This window comes from Dicentrarchus labrax, unplaced genomic scaffold (genome assembly GCF_905237075.1).
Source record: "Dicentrarchus labrax unplaced genomic scaffold, dlabrax2021, whole genome shotgun sequence".
In the NCBI taxonomy this organism is placed as follows: domain Eukaryota; kingdom Metazoa; phylum Chordata; class Actinopteri; family Moronidae; genus Dicentrarchus; species Dicentrarchus labrax.
Window position 1 is genome coordinate 17,825,589 of NW_026136712.1, and position 19,201 is coordinate 17,844,789.

A 19,201-nucleotide genomic window follows, 5' to 3' on the forward strand; every position below is an offset into this window, starting at 1 on the left:
TCATTTGTGAAAGTCCCTGTCTACAACCATTAAGCAAATAAGTGGAATTTTGTTAATACAGTTATCAGCATCGTGCAGAGGGAGTACAGTGACGCAAATAGAATTATTCTCATAACAGCCTCTGCTATTGAAAGGAAACAGCGTGAGCCCCGAGGGCCGGGAGTGGTGTTCTCACTGGCCAGTCATTAACAGAAAAAGTCAGAGGTCATGGTTATTTCTATGGAAGTTGATTCTGCAGCCTTAATGTGGCTTTATGAACCGAGGAACGAGCATTGGAGCATATCTGCTCCGCTGGCCTACATTCGATTACAGCCCCCTGGGTGGAGGGCTGCTCCCTGCACCCATGAGGACAAAATAATGTGGTTTTGTTATACTGTGGGTTCCCTCCCTGATGATCTCATAGTATCACAAAATGACATCAGAGTCACTTGACAATGAAGGAAGAGTGATTGGAAGATTTTGGTGAGCATTTCTGCATGCAGGGGTGATGTGGCGGTCTGTGTGTATACAATGAGATAGAAGATCAATACCCATTAAAAGATGAAAACTGGTCCTATCATAGATTAGCTCTCGTTAGGTGAAATAATTTCCAGAAAATCCAATAAACTCCTGTTTATTTGACCATTGTGACACTTTCCCGATATTCCCCCAGCATGTCACCTGAGTTTAAATATAATTTAGGTATTCATATCCAGGCCTTGTCCATCTTTCAGCACTCTCCAGCTCCCTGGCTAATCCAATTCAAAATGTGCAGAGAAGATACTAAACTCCCAACGTTGAACTTACAAGCCACCACTTGTCCTTACTTATTCATCCTTTATCTTTTTTCCCCAGTTCTTTACTCACTCTATTCCCTTACTCCTCTCTCCCCTATCTTTTCTCTGCCTTCTGCCTCCCTCTTTATCAGTTTTTCACTGTTGTAGTCTGTCTCCTTCTCTCTCTGAGATACAGAGCCCTCACAAGCCCTGACTTCGCAAAGTGTTATCTTGATTTAAAATTGGAAAGCAAAAGTTGCTCTACTGTTTTACTGGTTCAGTGTGGTTTAGCACAGTAATGTCTATATGTAGCTGTATACAGTTACATAGAAAGTTACTCAGTATCTTTTCTGAGAACAATACACGAGTGCCCTGAATCTTTCTGTACATTGTTTTTACTTATTTAGTTTGTCTACTATTTGCTTGTCTATGATAGTGGTTCCCAACCTAACCTGTCTGCCAAAGAGGCCCCATCGGTATAATCAGAAATACAGAATCAGAACAAGATGATCAAAGGGATTAAAAAAAAAAAAAAATCGGTTCTGTTTATTATTCTGACTTTTCTCTAATTTATTCTCTTTATCTTGTGGAATACTGAATAATGTGACCTCATCAGGCTTCTAAAAGCCTTTCAAACAAAACAAAGTGAGCAGGAAAATCCCTCTTGGGTAGAACTGCTTTGTTTTTAAAAGGTCATAAGCCAAAAAGGATGGGAACCATTGGCCTATGTGTCTGCCAGGCCATTCCTATTTGACAGTTTGTTGTTGTAGGGTATGTGATACTGGACTGTGTGAGCTTCTTTAACTGTGACACTGGGGAAAATGGGAGAAATGCCCTCTGATCGACTCCTCAGAACCGGCAGGTCGCATCCAAACTAAGCGAGACTGTATTCAATTTTGTGCTTCGGTGGGTAAAGGGGATTCACTGAATGGCAGAATAGCAGGAAATCGGGTGTAAACCTGATGCAAAGCACATCAAGTGAAAAAGTCACAGAGGCCAATGAGCAGGGCAAATGCACTCACAAAGGATGAGGCCAAGTCATTCTGAATTAAATCAGTGGGTGAAGATTTTCTTCTTAACTGAAAATAATGAAATCTTTTGCTGCAAACCGCTGTTGCATCCAGTCTGTACAAAAGATATTGAAAGTGACGGCTCTATACAGCATTTATAAACCATCATTATACCGTATGTGTCAATTTAAACCGAGTGAAATAAAAGCGATATAACCCTCAAAGCAGAAATGCAGGGGACATGGCAACATACTACCTATGGCAATTAGCTTATCATAATAATGAACGTGGCTCAGAGACTACTGGTGAAAAACCTTGAATGCACATCATTATATTGTGTTGAACAAATCACAACTTTCTCAAAGGTTGCCTTTGATGTGATAATTTCTTAACAATCAAGATAACGTTCTCAACAGCACAATCATTACTGGCTTGCATGCTGACCATATATTGAGTATATTATGTATAGAAGTATTTGTATTCTTGTAGTATCACGCTAGAGCATTACAATATTTTGAATAGCTTGAATAGCGGCAGTTTTAATAAATCATCAAACAACCTGCCTCTCATCTTGAGTTTTTTCAAATCAACAACCTGCTGTGACCTGGATTTGCAGCTATTCAACCGAAGCTCTACCTCTCCTGCTCTCAATGAATATTAAAGAACTGTCATCTCCATACATATGAACTCTGTACTTCGCACACTGTGTTGGAAGGTCGTTTAAACTGTATATATGCAGAACTTCAAAGGCCCAAGTACACTTCCCTGTGGCACACCATAAATACATAGGTCTAGGAAAGGAAATTTTGAACTGAAAAGGTTGGCTTTGTAGAAAGTTGGTGGGTTAACATAGTTTAAGTGGCTTTATGTTTTTCTCAAAACACATTTGCTGTTGCAAATTTGTAGTACATGAAAGTATGAGAAGTCTCAAGTAGTCTTCTTGGCTTTTATTTTAATCAGTTTAGTTATCTGGGTTTAAAAGTACCTTCTTGTATAAAGGAAGCAGATATTTGATACGCAATCTACCTTCCAACTTGTGGAAAACTAGTTGATAAACTCAATTTCCCCAGGCTTATAGAGTGTTACTCTCTTGATTCTTTGGACATGTAAAGTTACCTGAACTGCTTTCAGATAACCTCAGAAAAACTGAGGCGCTTTGGAGTTTTCTTCTTCCAGGCAGTGAATATATATTTGTTCTTCACCTTCCAAATCACCAATTCTGTGATTTTGTTTCATTATAGTTTCAGAGGATCCCGCTCACTAGCATTGTTTGTTTAAATGACAATTCTTTTTGGTTCTTGCTCATGACAGCTCTAATTATTCCAGACCTCTGGGGAGAGTTTCCCCTCTCCTTTACTTTCTTCTGCGTGAGGTGCACATGAAATATTGCAATCCATAACACTGAGCTTGGGAACGGGCTTATGATGTATTTACATCATGACATTTTAAGGTTCAATTCACCCAATAGATGCTGTGTTATTTACTCAGGTTTTAAGATGTCAGTTTCTGAGAGGTGGATGGAAAATTTGTTTGCGGTGGTGAAAGCTTCAGCAGCAACATGAAACAGGAACAGGACGAAAAAGAAATCCAAATAAAATTTGCTGACAGCGAAGTCTATGGATGTCTCTCCCTCTCTCACACGTGGGCGTATCTTCTTGTCTAAGCTGTTACTGTGTGTCATGCTAACTCCGACAGCCAGTTATAAGCACCAGGAAGAGTCGGTAGGCCCCCAGAGTGTAATCTGCTCCCGAAAGCCTCCAACCACTTCCACTCTACTGGAAGAGGGCATACACTCTTGACACTGACTCATCTTGTGTGTGCAGGGGGGGGGAGATGAAGTGGTGGTGGGTTTGTGGTTAGTAGAGCAAGTTTAGTATAGCTCACACCCTGAACTGACTGATTGAGAGAGACAGAGTGACGCTCGGCTGGATGAATGGAGGCCCGGGTGGATTTCATGCCCTGTGAAAGCTCTTTTACAGCGTGCAAAAAATTAAATAAATAAATACAAAAATCACATTCCAGTGGAGATGAATTCACTTAAGCTATAGATACTGTAAGGAGATTAAATGAAAGCGGAGGCATTGCATGGATGTGTACCAGTGTTTCCCCTAGGATATTTTCCAGCAGTGGTGCTAAAGTATGTGAGTTTTATTTAGCTTCTGCCAGAATATATTTAGCATGAGAAGGGCTTTAGACACATACTGTATTTGTACACAGTTATAGATGTCAAATAATGTTTAATAAAATGCTTCAAGACCTCTGGAGGTTGGTCTTGCCTTTCCTCCTCTTCTCTCCTGTACGTCTACTCTTTTTCCATACTTTTCTGCCTAACCTACCTACCTAACTACATGTCAAATAATTCCTGCTAGGCATTTTAACATTTCACAAACAGGAGATAAAATACCCAGCCCCTTTACACGTCGTCTCAAAGTCTTTGCTAAACTTTGTTCTAATAGGCAGGTAGCAGAGCCTTCTTCTTATGTCTGGAGGTGTTTGATTTTTAATCCTGACTCGTCCCTTGATTAAAGCAGAGATAGCAAGTTAATTGTGGAGATGTAATATCATCTTTCAGCATAACATGTATTATGAGTTGAGTGTTTTTATGCCATAAGTCTGTCATACTAACATCATGTTTTAAATGTTATTTCTTGAACTTCCTGCCCCCCTTTAAAAGACTAAAAAAACACTGAAATATAATAATGATATTATTGTTTCCTATATAGGGGACGTTATTATGATCATTAATATTCTTCTTATGTTTAGTTATGTTTTAACATAACCTACATGTGCTTTTGTTTCTTTGTTTATCTTGTTTTCTTGTCAGTCATGGAAGGTAAAGTCAATAAAATATTAATCTGATAAAAGGCCTAAAAATACAAAGCTGAATAATTAATGACATGCCATGAAACAGCCCGGATATACAGTATGTTGTGTCTTTTATCAAATTCACGTCTGGAGCCATTTAAAGCAAGTCAAGTGTTAAACTGGAATAACAATCGTGAGGAAGTTATATTGTTGATAACATCAAATGACTTCGCTCCAATCTCTCCACAGCTCTCCAAACCAATTTGTAGAGCAAAGCTATTGAGACGGCAACACCATGAGCAAGTTCAACCTACCGCTGGCAACGCTACAAGGCAAATGCTGAAATACAACAGGACAATCAGGGCAGTGTTTGTACAAGGACGTGATCCAGTACTACTACTGCCTTGTTCACTGGCAATTTCCCATGGGAAGAAAAGCAACTCCTGCCTCCAGCTCCCTCTGTCTACTCCAACTCATACTAATTCTAAACAAATACTAAATGTATCATATCTATTGTTCCTGTTCTATATTAAATATTAATGGAGAGCACAGCATGGATTATGTTGCACTCCTAAGTGAAAAAGTATCTTCATCAGGATAACAAGATGTGGATGAGAGTGGCTGTGGTGTTAGAAACCCTGATTTCTAAAACGTTCAGCCTCTTAGATGCATCTACATGAAGTAAAGTAAATGCATTTAGCAGTAACAGGAAGAAAAGTTTGATCTGGTTTTGGCCCTGAAAATGTACAAAGAATAATCTAATGTTTGAGTTGGAGAAGTGAGCATTGTAATACATTGTGCACCTTCAGTTCCATGTTGTAACATTTGGTTTGTAGAAGCTGCTGCAGCACTAATATGACAAAAAGAAAATATATTTTGTTTCCATGTTGTCTTTGAGGTAGCTTTGATTTACTTAGTCTGCTCATCTCCCAATCCACCCCTTCTGTCTTATATCCTGCCCATGCCTCTTCCTTCCTGTTGTGCAGGATATGAAAATCATACACCATAAAATGGAACAGATTGGCTTTTTTCTTTGTAAACAAAACAAAAAAAAAAGCTCTTGTCTTTCTAAATAGCTCAGTTTTACCGGGCGTATTAGACTTACGTGGTAAGCAGCCAGCGAGACTGCTTGGCCAGTCCCAGACAGGCCAGCAGGCAGATGATCAGGTCCACGATGAGGAGCAGCAGGTAGCTGAGCCACCTGCAGAGACAGACAGAGACAGAAAATTAAACTACTGCTGGTGAATGCATGTTTTGGCAAAGTAAGTACGTTCCGGTTGCACAAAAAATGCAAAAAGCCTTATCTAGAGCCAGTTTGTGGTTTGTCCATTCTGGGCTACAGTAGAAACATGGCGGTTCAACATGATTCTGTATAAGAGTACCCGCTGATTCTGTAGATAAAAACAGCTCATTGTAAGGTAACGAAAAACACAACGATTCTTATTTTCAAGTGATTGTACACTACTGGAAACATACCTATGAATATTATATTCCATTTTTATCAATAGATTCTCCTAAATTTTACACACAGGACCTTTAAAAAAAAAAAAAAAACGGACTTAGAGAAAACAAGTGGGAGTGAGAAAAGAAAACAGAAGGGGAGAGTGTCCCACTTATTTTCACCTCAACGGACATATGCAATAGCTGTCATCTGAGGTGTGTGTAAGTGTGTGTTGGTGCTTGAGGGTATACTCCTATCCAGTATTACCCTCCTCAGTGTGTCCATCTGTTATGTGAGCAGTGGTCAGTCTGTGACCGGACACAGAGAGGCTGTCCAGATGGTTAATAATGAATGGACTAAAATCCATATGGCTGAATGTTGTATGCTGTGAAAAAGACTGGAGGGAGGTGCAGTTAGGTGCTAACCTTTTCACTCTGATCTATGGATCTGTACATCTCATCAAAGTCAGCAACTTTTTTTACATTTTATCTTTGTCAGTGTTCATCTCCCCCTCTTTTCCCCCCATCATTCCAACTGCACTCATCACTCCTACATCATACCCATTTCCTACGTTCTTTTCTTTCTAATCATTTCTTTTATTTCCCATCCATCTGTGTCTCCATCACTCTACAGCATCCTCCCCACATCTCTCACGCTCCCCACTATCTTTCGCTTTTCCCCTCATCCTCCCTTTCACTCTCTTTAATCTCCCTCCTCTCTGCCTCTTTCCCCTTCAGCCCATTTTCTCTCCCTTGCCCTTCTCTCCCTCAGCACCACCGCCACCACCTCCCTGCTATTTCTTCCTCGTTTCATCTTTTCCCCCCTTGGCAGGGTACAGTACAAGAAGCTGGGACATCAACATGCGCATGGAGGCTCTCGGGTGACACTGCCACCGTGTTTGTCTGTGTTATCTTAATCCAATTAGAGTCAAACTGAATACAGCATAGAGACACGTAGGGATGGGGGGTACATTTATGTATAATAGAGAAGTACATGTCCTCAAGAAATTAGCAGAGAGCAGACAATGCAAATCTGTGAGGTCTGTATCTACATTTTAGATAGCTAAGTGCTTACAAACCTTTCAGGCTGAAGAAGGACCTCTTTTCCACCCAAAGTAGATCTTTTTGAAAGATCTGAAGCTTTTAATGTTAAATTTCATCTGTCTTAGTGGCCTAAATTGCAAAGTAGGGATATAATATAATCACAGCAACCCTTAATTACGATGAAGGATCTGTTTCACCAAATGAAATTCTCTTGTTGGGTATGGATAGAAACTTTCTCCCACCAAACAAACTGACAGCAAAAGTCCTGGCTTGTAAACATGATTGTTTATGTGCATCTTACATGTGCCCAATCAATAATCTCTGGGTATTGTCCTTCAAATGGATACTTAATCTTGTTAAGTGTTTCTAATCTATCTTCCAGATGTCATTTTTCACTCTGTTGTAATGCAATTTATTGGAGAAATTGAGAGTAGCATAGCATAACACTTTTTTTTTTAACAAAGTCACAAAAAAAATCACAATTTGCCTCAAGGGATTTTACAATCTGTACAATATTCAGCACGCTCTGCCCTTAGGTCCTTGGGGTAAGGAAAAACTCTCTCACAGAAGTAGCTGTGCAACTTGTGAAAGGAGTTCAATCCACAGTTTAAGAGCCATGACAGCAAATCTACACTTACAAACACTGAAAAAGGTGTTAGAGAATCAAAACTGTGAGTGTTTCTGTCTAAAAAGGTATGTATTTAAATGTACGTATTGGGGGGGAAATTGGATGGATGCATAACACTGGTAAGAGTCCATTATCGTTGGACCCCTAATAAAAGGAATGTAGGACAATTCCTGGAGTGAATGTTGGCCCAGATCAGCGCTCTCTGTTTTTTGTGATTCAGTAAAGTAACATGACAAACAACTGAGAGCGAGCTAGAAGAATAAACAAAAATATTCCAGGATGAGTTAGATAGACAGCCAACTTTAATACAACAACACTTAGACTTTGATAAGCCCAAAAAAAAAAGCACACAAAGACACAAACAAACGCCCGGCCGCACACAAACTATTTGTTGTGGGCTGACAAGTGATAATGAGTCCATTAACAGCTTACAATGTCTGGCTGTCTGCTCTTGGTCTGCCTACTCTATTAGCGGGGAGCTATGTGAGGTATTGAATTATCGACGGAGCAGAGGAGTCACATTACAGATCAATATACACACACCAGCCTCTCCATAACTGCAGACTCACAGAAATACTCATCAAGCCTACACAAGGACTAAAAACAATTGGCTATGAGCCTGTTTCTGCTCTACGATGATAAGACTACGAGTTTAACGGTAATGAGACAAGACCTTCGATAATAGTTCTTAACATAATGTAGTTGTTAAGATTGTTGTCCTCTATCATTAGGGTCGATGCAGTTTAAGTGTTGATGCAGTGATTGCTAATGATTTAATGCGATCCCACTGAACCACGTCTGCAACCGACTTATTCACATAAGTGGATGATACACCACATGCAGCCACATTACTCCCTCCCATCCACTAAACACCATGTGATATATTCAGGTCATAATGTGCGAAATGTAACTACCTACACATGAATTATCTATTTAACTGCATGTTCGGCTGACAAATTGCTCAGGGATTGACTGCAGCCATAAAAGAGACACAATGTTATAAGCTTAAGTGTAGTATCCTGCATCTAAGAAGTAAATATATCTATTTTTTAGCCTGGTTTGTACTATTTATATATGACCATAAAAGTTTGATCCATCTTCCCTCATGCTTAGATGTCCTCCCAAATAAACTGGCACCATCACGGTAATTATAGAACAGCTCACAACTGATTTGCATTTAGAAAATGCATGTGTAAATGTTTGCCTCCCACAAAATTGTGGGTGCACTATGTCCTTGAAAATATTCATGGCAACAATAAACATCATTTAAAAAATCAACATCTGAATCTCATTTTTTCCTCTCAGCTCTTGATGGGTTCTATTTTTGGCAGTTCTCTCTACATTTGACTAGAAACCTGCATCATATAGTGTCACCAGCATTGTGCTCCTGGCCACCCTGCACTGTACAAGCCAGACACATGTATTTTTCTGTTCCTCACCTGTAGTACTCTATGTTTGCCGTTTGATCAGCGATGGATGCCAGGTCCACTTTAGCCTCCTCCCAGTCAGGCAAACCAAGCAGCTGTTTGATCACGTTGTCAGCCATCTGCTGCATGAACTGCAGGGTCTGCACGTAGTCGCCCCGCGTGGCAAAGATCTCATCCAGCCTTGCGAGGTGCTGGTGCAGGCCACTTTTCATGCTGCCCATGGTGCCAGTCACCTGGAGGGCACAAGAGGAAGGGGAGGGGAGGGTGAGATGATGATAGTATAACAGAACTGAGGTTGGGAGTGAAAAATGACGCACGGGTATCAGTTTATGCTTACCAAAAATCTACAGCATCAAATTAACATATTTTGCTTAATGTGTAGGGGATAATGAGTTTGGGTATGTGTGTATTGCTGTACGCAGTAAGAAGTCCTCTTCAGCATAACCTTCCACAAGTATCACCAACAACATCAAATGGAGCCAGAAATCAACTCTATCCAATGATATCACCAGATTTAAGCCTAATAGCAGACCACATTGTGGTCCAAACTAACATACAATAGCTTATCAACTAATAGATGGATTGCCATGGAATTCTATACAGACATTCTTGGCCTCCACAAGATGAATCCTACTGGCTTTGTGAATCCCTAGACTTTTCATCTAGTGCCACCAACAGATGAAACACATTGTTTTGTCCAATACTTTGGTTTATACCCAAACACCTGCAAAACTAATGCCATTCTCATCATTCTCAGTTGTTCTTTGTATTATTGCTATTTAACAAATGTTAGCATCCTAACTCACTAAACAAAGATGTGGTAAAGATTATAACTGATTAACTTCAACATGTTAGCACGGTTACTATTAGTATATTTACATGCTGATGTGCATGCGCTTGTGTCAATCCACTACTGGACCAATCAGTGTCTCCTGACGAACTACTGGCAGCTACGGCATGAGCTACGGGCGTGGTTTAATGATAGGTGTGTGACGACGTGTGAGTTTTGGCTGCTAAAGAAGTTAGCGTAGATGGTGGCAGCATCAGTTATATCAGATCTGGAGAGTATTTGTTCATCGAAGGAAGAGAAAAGAACAGCACTGAAGGCTCTTCTTGATCGAAAAGATGTTTTCGCTCTCCTCCTGACTGGCTTCAGTGAGAGTTTGACCACGCTATGCGGTTCGTTGATCTGACCGAAGTTCACTCATGACTTGATTTTCCAAGCACTTTCCAATGGATACTTCCCAGATGGTTCTGTGTAGCAAACAATCTGGTGCAGTCAGATTAGCTGATGTTGGCATTAAGATCAAAACACTGATGTGTCAACGCACAGCCTCACAGAGCTGCCAGCATGGCTCACATGAAAACTAATTTATTCAAAACTCATGACCTAATTAACTGAATTCATGAGGCATAATAATGCATTGGTAAGTAACGGAATTGTTGATTGAGTACCATTCTGGTAACAGCAAGTTTTTATACCAATAAACCAGTTGGAAGAGATAATATGTTTTTATATCCTCCATCTTTCTACTGAAATAATCATGTATCGACAGACTTTTCTTAGAGCTTAGCACGGCACAGAATCCTGCTCATGTGGGTGCCTTTGGTCAACTTTTCTGCCTGAGAAAGTTTCCCAAAAAAGAAAGTGGCCAAAGGTGAGATTAGCCTAAACATGAGGCTGGTCTGTGCTGCCAAATCAGCAGCGGAGCAGAGAGAGGGGACAGTGTGGGAGAGTTGGAATACTGAGTGTGGGTGTTGGTGAAGAGGTCCATTTTAAGTAAACAGTTCAGCTTGGAAACCAGCCAAAACTAGAACGCCCAGAGGTGAAATAGTAGGTTTGCTGGCGCTGGAGTTTTGTATTCCACAACTGCTGCTCTTTGTAAGACTTTTTTTTCCAAACTGATACCTTACTAATGAGACCAACAGTTTGTTTACTTGTTTAAGCCATGTAATCATATAGCAACTAATCCATTCCCCAAGGGGAAATGTGATCCTCTCAGGCAAACAACAAACAGAACTAATACAGGCTGGACCATTTATTTTTACACATCAGATTTTTGCCTTGTCGACCAAATACAGCAAGACCAGATTGTATGTGAGGAGCGAACATCTCCTGTACAGGCGCTACCAATTTCCTTGGATTTAATTACTCTGTGCTTTGCTTGAAGGGAGAAGTTGTTTACAGGGAAATGGCATTCACAGAGACATCCTGCTATTTGATAATTAAAAAGGGTAATAAATGCTTTCATTCAGCTCTGGGTACTTGGCATTCACAGGAGCGAAAACTCATATTGTTGCTGTGTTTGTCAGGGATGGGGTTTTGCCGAAGCTGAGGCGAGGAGAGGTTGGGTGGAAATAATTAGATGGGTTTGTATTCAACGTGCGGCCCACGCTAGACGGCTGCAAATGAGGCTGAGAGTCTAACCACCCTAGCGGCTCCGTGAGGCACAGTGCTTTGAGCTAAATGCTATGCTAACAAGCTGATGTTTAGAAAGTTATATTTACATGGTTTATCATCTTAGTTTAACTTTTTCGCATGCTAACATTTGCTAATGAGCACTAAACACAGAGTACAGATAAGGTTGATGGGAATGTCATTAGTTCTAATCTAATGACGCCGATAGATTGGAAGTTACAGTATCACCAAAGTTATTACAAAGTATCCTCTGGAGACCTCGAATATCATTATGATTTATCCTCTGTAAGCCATGGTTGTGCGTACCAAATTTAATGGACATCCATCAATTTATTAATAAAAGATGCCCATCTGAGGGGTTGCAGGTTCGGACATAGTAATATAAAAAAAAGTAAAGTAATATAATCTGTCTGTAGAGATAAAAAAAAGAAAAAACTCATGATCAATATTCTAAAGGACCAAATTATTTATATTTATTATTTATAGCCTCTATGTGCAGAATCTGATGATTATAGTGTGAAAAAAGACACTGTAATGAATGGACTCAAAGCAAGACTGTTCCAATTATCACTGAGACTGGCTCACTCTTCAACTGTTCCAATTATCACTGAGACTGGCTCACTCTTCAACAAACAAAATATAATGCCATCAGAATTATTTGAAATATGTTATAATCAGATAAAGATCCTACATATAGGGCTTTAATATTTTTTCTAAAACACAAAAAAGGACCCACACTGAAGCAGCCACTGGGATCATAATCACAGGCCTGTGGTGCTCTGTAGTTTGTTATCGGATCACTCATCGAAACCGCTTCCTCCTCAGACTGAGCAGATGAAATCGCAGATGAGAAATGGGCATGTATCTGATCCTTGCCTCCTGTGTGAGAATCTTATCTAAAACGCCTGGGGAGACAGCCAATCCAACTAATCTCTCCTCTGTCTTGGTTTGATCCTCACCGTGTAAGTGATCCGCACCGATAAAGAAGATATGATTCCCAGTCCCAGTCTTCTCGGTCTTTATCTCAGTCTTATGTTTTGAGGACATGGAGAAGCACTGTGAGCTTCACATCTTTCTAAACAAACAATTTGTACCGGAGTGTGTTCGGTGCAAAGCTATTTTACTGTGGGATATTCATTTCCAAACGCCAGAGGGAAAACAACAAACAAGAAATCACGATAAATGGCAAAACAGCGACAAATGACAAGTGGCCATGGGCTGAAAAAATGACAATGTGCTGCCAAATATCAAATGTGGATTGTGGCTTGAGGAAAGAGAAGAAACATATAGATCAATGGGCATTATTTAAAGGTTCTCCTTTACACGAGCATGTATGTTAAAGATCCTCAGCAGCGTGGTGGGGGTGGTGGTCATTTATTCCCACATTGTTTCCTTGCCACATTGGCTCTACTATAAAAATCGTATCCCTAATTACACAAGAAACTTTGTATCTTTTCACATATGCTTAAAATAAATCATATCATGACATTTCAAAGAACTCTAGCATTATACATGGAAAACAATTACTGTAACACATAATAATTGATATCAAATCATTTATCTTCATCTGAATAACAAGACCAGGTTTAGAAATAGAATTAAAATATTTCTTTTGTTGAATTATCTGTGTACGTCTTGGCCCTCACATTACAATTCTGCCTCTCAGGTTCCACAGAATAGAAATATCACTTTCTTCACTAGAATTGGATCTCTATCTTTAAGTCTGTTGGGGCTGGTACACGGACTCAGAGGAAATGATGCTTCATAGATGACTCTGGAAAAAGAGAGACACAAACCTCCCAGAGAGAATCCATCTTAGTTGAAACAGAAAACAGCTTGCCAAAGTTTGCTTTCATGTTGTTTCTTCTCAGACTCCAAAAGGGCCAAACTTGGGATCTGTTACTTACAGTTTGCAAATGACCAACCAATTGCATACAGCTCTCACCCCATGGCTGCCACCGACTTCTCATCCAAGACTCACTTCCACTATATTATATACTGGTTCAGTAATTGCTTGATAAAAGACTACCAGTGAGCATATTTGTTCAAGTAAAACAAAGGTTAAGATATAGGATTAAACCATTTTTCCTGCTCTAACTCACTGTCTGTGCTTGATAGTGGAGCAACTTTCTTCAATTAAAATTGAATGTGGGAGCTAGAGCGTGAAATGGAACATGGGTCTGAAGTGCCTCAGCAGCTCGGTCACCCCAAAGATAGAGACCATCTTCTCTGCTGGGTAACCAAGCTCAGCAGAACATCTCTTTAAAAATATATTCTTCCCTACCTCCTTTTCCCCTCTCAGATACTTGATGACCACAGAGCTTTTAAGAGATTGTCCCACAGAGGGACTTACAGGTGTTTATGGTTTTGTTGAGCAGAGCAGGCATTAAATTACGACCTTTGGAAAACCCACACACAAACTGTTGTTGACTGAAGGAAGTGGGATCGTCACGCTAAAATTGTTTACTACGAGTTCTGTGATACACAAGTAGATGAGAGCAGTTCCAACCACTCTATGAACGTCTGTTTGATCAGTTTTTGAAGAGAGCAAGAGGCGGAAAGCGGTTTGGCAGCAGAGATGACCTCTGGCCCAGTGTCTGTAGTTTCCCTTCAGCTTTACAAGGATGGTCATCCGACCATGTGAGATCAAGGATGTCAGCAAAACTGTCAGTAAATCTCAGCTTGATTGCACCTGCCAGCGCAGATACTAAGACACGCATCAAAGAGATCTTTACAATTGCACCCAGGGCAGGCAACCGCTTAATAAGTATTTTCTATTTCCTAAACAACTGAGGAGAAGATTAAGTCTCTCTGATACAATTTCTCTCTTTCAAGAATCACCAGACTCTAATTACAATAAATTGTGGGGTAGAAGAGAGATGATGGTGTCTCTCCTTTGTATTATAGCTGAAGTTACTGTTGTGGAGCTGGCAAGAGGAGTCAAATCCATATCTTTCAATTTTCCATCACTTATGGCTGCAGGCTTTGCACGGTGGCCCTGATGACCTTTTCCAAGCCACATTGTACAGCTCTTTCTGGGGGGGGGTATCCCAAGGCACTGTATCTCCAAAAGTTTTATTCTACTTTATTATATCGGGAAACGTGAGAAATGTGACACTGAACTATGAATCACAACCTAGGCATATGCATATGTAGGTAACAACAGCAGGAGTCCAGTAAACCCTCAAGTGCATTATCTTTCGACCTCGCCCCAAAACGAAAACAAAGAATTCAGTTTGTTTTTCAGCCAAAAATAAGTATTCATATTATGAATACCATATTATTTTGTATTATTCCAAAAGCGTATTATGGGAATGATCTGGAAATAAGGCATGTTTGTAATTATGCAGTGGGCCAACTTCCAAACCGTGTTAATGCTCCGGCCAAAAGTGTTCAGTGACTGCCCAGACATCGACCCAGTCCATCGGGTGACTGCTGGCTGCCAAACTCTCACACAACACCCAGCTCCAAACAATAAAGTTATTATTAGTGTGGCTAAATGCTTCAAATGTCACATCAGTCCCATTACAGCATAGATAAAGAATCTTGGTGGGCCAGTTGCCAGATTATACAGCCCTGGTGATGTTTTTTCTTGCATTTCTTTTTGAAAGACTTGAAAATAGCATGCATGTCTTTTGTGTAATTCACATTCTCACTGCATGTCTCTGTGTGACAATGTGCGTGTGAGTTCATATACACATCATAAGCATATATTCTAGACTGTAGCTAATCAAGGTAGCCGAGGTAAAAGCATCAGCTGATAATGAGTCTAACTTCCTTCCTTTCCTCTCTTATATACCTTCTTTAGAAGCAAACTCACTTCTAAACTCTCTTGGAGCCGGGCTAAAAGGCATTTGTGTGGGCCAAACGGCAGTGAGGCCTTCATTGTCAATGATTTCAATACAGATTTCAGTCCTGACTCTGCCAATCAGACAGGCTAGCAGTGCTCCTTGTTCTTCCCCATCAAACGGCTTTGTCTCCTCGGCTCATGGTTGATTAGGTGGGGGGAGACTGGGAACTGTGTGTGGCACACTGGGCTCTTTGTCCTACTCAAGAACTAGACTCCTTAACAGTCTATAGCTGCGTGCAATGAACTCACTCATGCACACACACACACACGCACACAAGATGCTAAAATAAAAGCCACCATGTCCAATTATGTGTTTGCATGAGTTCACACATCCCACAGGAACACACTGTCAAGCGTTCTGTTGAACTATATGTTAATGATTTCTCTCCTCTTGCTAATGTGACTTTGAGAAATGAACTTGGCCGACTGCTTCACAAGAATAACAGAAAACACTCAGTGAACAATTCACTCAATCTAGAGATGTATTTATCTGTATCTGTATTAAGGTAATATGAGATTAAAATGTGGTTATATCGATTAAATGTAGTTAATCAAAAAAGGCTAATATGTGTATAGTTTATGTTAGCTGGTTACTGCAAATCATGTGAGAACTAATCCCTGTTGACAATCTACAGCAGCTCCACTGCTCTTCATCAGAATTACAGAGTTCTTACATGTTTCCAGTTTAAATTATTTATTAAGAGCGTCAATCAGAGCCAGACAGCTAAGAACTACTCTCCATTAAAAATCCAAGATTGTTTTCCTTCATCATAAGCGTAAGAAGTCCTGACACAGTGCTGCAGCGGGCGTGCTGTCGGCTCTATACCCTCTCAGCAAAGTGTTTATTACTGAGGCCATGTCGAGTCACCAAACTAAGTGGTTCACATACAACCACATTAATCTCCATTAACACAGATGGAGACTTAATCCCTACTCTTCGACAGCAAGTCACCCAGGATCTCTGCCTGCACCGACACCATCATAGGACCACCGCTGGTCAACAACCACGAGGAAACGCACAGCTAATGTTGACAAAAGAGCTATTAATATGTTGTTGGTCACAGTTTAAAATCAATTCTCAAGTCAAATTAATCTATGCAACAATATCAACCAACATATTGACACATATCTTTTACTATTTAATATTTCATCTCACTGAAGAGCTGCGCACAGTGCATTGATTCACCCCACCGCCCTTTGCCCCACTGTCTTACTCTCTCTCTCACATACGGATAATGGACCTGTTTGTGAATAGTCCCTTCTCCTTCTCAAGGCAATCTGTCTGTCAAGTCTGAGGTCAAGTCTCAAGTCAATCTGTACAAGTCTCAAGTTTCAACTGATACCGTGAGCACATAGCCCAGGCAGTCACTTGATAACAACCTCCAGCTCAACACATCTAAAACACAAGAACTTATTAAACATTTCAGGCACAACCCACTCCCCAAACCCCCATACATGTCTCAAGAGAACCCACCATCACTGACTCATTCAAATTTCTTGGCACACACATCAGCAACACACTCAAATGGAACATCGCGCATTACCAAAAAGGCCTTTTTCCTAAGACAGCTCAAAAAATGGAAAGTAGAACAAAGCCTCCTCCTTTCAGTTTTACACAGCCATCACTGAGAGCAAGCTCACCTCATCCATAACAGTTGGGTACGGCGGCACGGACGGTCACACACGCAAAAAAACTGCAGCGTGTAGTCAATAAATCATCTCAGATTACTGCCCCCACCCCCCCATCAGCTGAATCACTGTACCACAAACGCACAATCAACACAGCAAAGTTTCAGATGATGCCATCTAAGAGACGCTATAGGTTCCTGACCTTAACAGTTTTTTATCCACTGTAATAAAGACTCTTAATAAATCCTTCTCATTAACTCTGACAGAGGAACCTGGATTTAAAACTCCTGTATCAATCTTGTGAATATTGTCTGTGAATACTGTTCTGTCATTGTGTCTTATGTGATATCGATATCTGCCTATGTTTGATGTTACAGACTCTGCTGAATTGAGCTTACCCAACATGCATTATCGACCTTGGCCATGATGTTATTAATAAACGACTGATTGAAGTTTCAACCGCGATGGGAATCGAGAACAAGTTCCAGCTGAGAACCGGTTCCAAATTGTCAAATCCATCAGAATTGTATGCTTCCAAGCTTATCAATTCCTTTTATCGATGCCGGTATGTTTTTCTGACAGTTGCGCAGTGCGAATCAATGACATCAAATGCATAAGTGCAACAAGAAGGAGTCACGGTGGAGAGGAAAAAGCGTGGCTTTATTTATTATTTATATATATGTAAACTACAATAACTGTACTTTTCCAGACTGTGTTCACAGTCTTTCCACACTGAAATGTGATCAGGAATCAATAAGGGAATTGGTAATGACATTGCATTGGTATCATTAAAATCGTATCAATTCCCATTCTTAATCAAGTCTAAAGTCAATGTACACAAGCGTTAAGTCTAGTGTTAAGTCAATTTATACATGGCTTAAGTCAATCTACAAAAGTTTCAAGTCAAGACTCAGGTCTCAAATCTCAAGTCCTCGACCAAAAAAGCCTAAGTTAAGTCACAAGTCTTCATAACTTCAAGTCCATTGCAGGTCTTTTAGGTCCCAGTTTATAATCAAAAACACACAGCATGTGAATATCTTGCTTTTACAGCTGTGTTTATACAAGTCCAAGTTCAGCGTCAAAGATAATTTTTCTGACCCAAGTCTGACTCAAGTCAAAGTCTCAAGTCTCAGGAGCATTGCTCAGATGACAACACAATCCTGTAGATTCAAAACCAAATTGCCAAGTACTTTCACGTTTGAATAGAGTTTAATTCAGATTTTACTTCAAAAACAAAATTTCAAAAACACTGGTGGAGAGAAAACATCCAACTGCTATAACTTCTCTGAGTTTGACTCTAGACTAAAAGGAGAAAAACGCCTTGTCATTAGTGTGAAATTTGCAACAGCGAGTCAGTGTGATGAGCGTCTCCAAGATGGGAAGTGAGGCAGATAAAAATAGACACATGAAACACATACTGAGCTAAAGTGAGCATGAAGAAAGACACGATTCTTTGTTTCTGCCGAGGCCACAGTGGCAGAGAGAAGGTGGAGCAGGGAGGGTGAGAGAGTGTGTGTGTGTGTGTGAGAGAGAGTTCCCTGTCTGGGAGGAAAGAGTTTTTGTGTGGAGAGACTGTCAATTTGTGTCTAGCGGTAAAAAGCCATAAAAAGACCATAAAAACATTTAAAGGCATACTAAATTGAGTCCTCTGGGCTTTCCTCCCGTCTTGAGTGTGTGTTTTTGTGTTTGTGAATACATCACAACCAGCTTTTCTGAAGCCTACACTCAGAGTTGTTTGTTTCTAGCTAGACGAGTCTCTCATCTATAAATTGTATGCTTTATGAAATAACACAAACTGACGTTTTTCAGGTTGTTTTAACGAACCAAAAACATGACGCCACTTAATTCATACATTCATTCAGACATTACGGGGTATGCATGCGTTTGATGTGTATGAGGAGGTGTGTTTTTTACCTACCAGACTGTCCACACCGCCCAGTGTGTGATTGGCATTGTACAGGGAGTAGGTCAACTGGTACACGCCGTCATTGGTCTCGCTGTTGCCATAGAAACCCACACCCACTGCGACGCTGCAGAGAGAGGAGGCATGGAGGGACAGGTAAGCCTTTGTTAAATTAATGAGGAGCAGAGTACAACAGCAACGGGGCTTGGCTTGTAAATCCTGTATGTCTGAGAAGATGTCCTTTTCGGTCACTGAATACAACGTTTGTCAGCTTCAAAGCCAATATAAGAA

The 19,201-nt window shown here is 40.4% G+C and overlaps 1 protein-coding gene across 2 annotated transcripts in view; it reads right to left on the bottom strand.

Moving 5' to 3' along the window:
• Positions 1-19,201, bottom strand: part of ttyh2 (tweety family member 2) — a 57,170-nt gene that overhangs the window by 14,567 nt on the left and 23,402 nt on the right. For both annotated transcript variants that reach the window (XM_051417859.1, XM_051417860.1), the window contains exons 3-5: positions 18,926-19,037; positions 9,122-9,342; positions 5,676-5,771 (exon numbers count right to left, since the gene is read on the bottom strand). In XM_051417859.1, the coding sequence (XP_051273819.1) occupies positions 5,676-5,771; positions 9,122-9,342; positions 18,926-19,037 (429 nt within the window). The remainder of the gene's footprint in view (positions 1-5,675; positions 5,772-9,121; positions 9,343-18,925; positions 19,038-19,201) is intronic.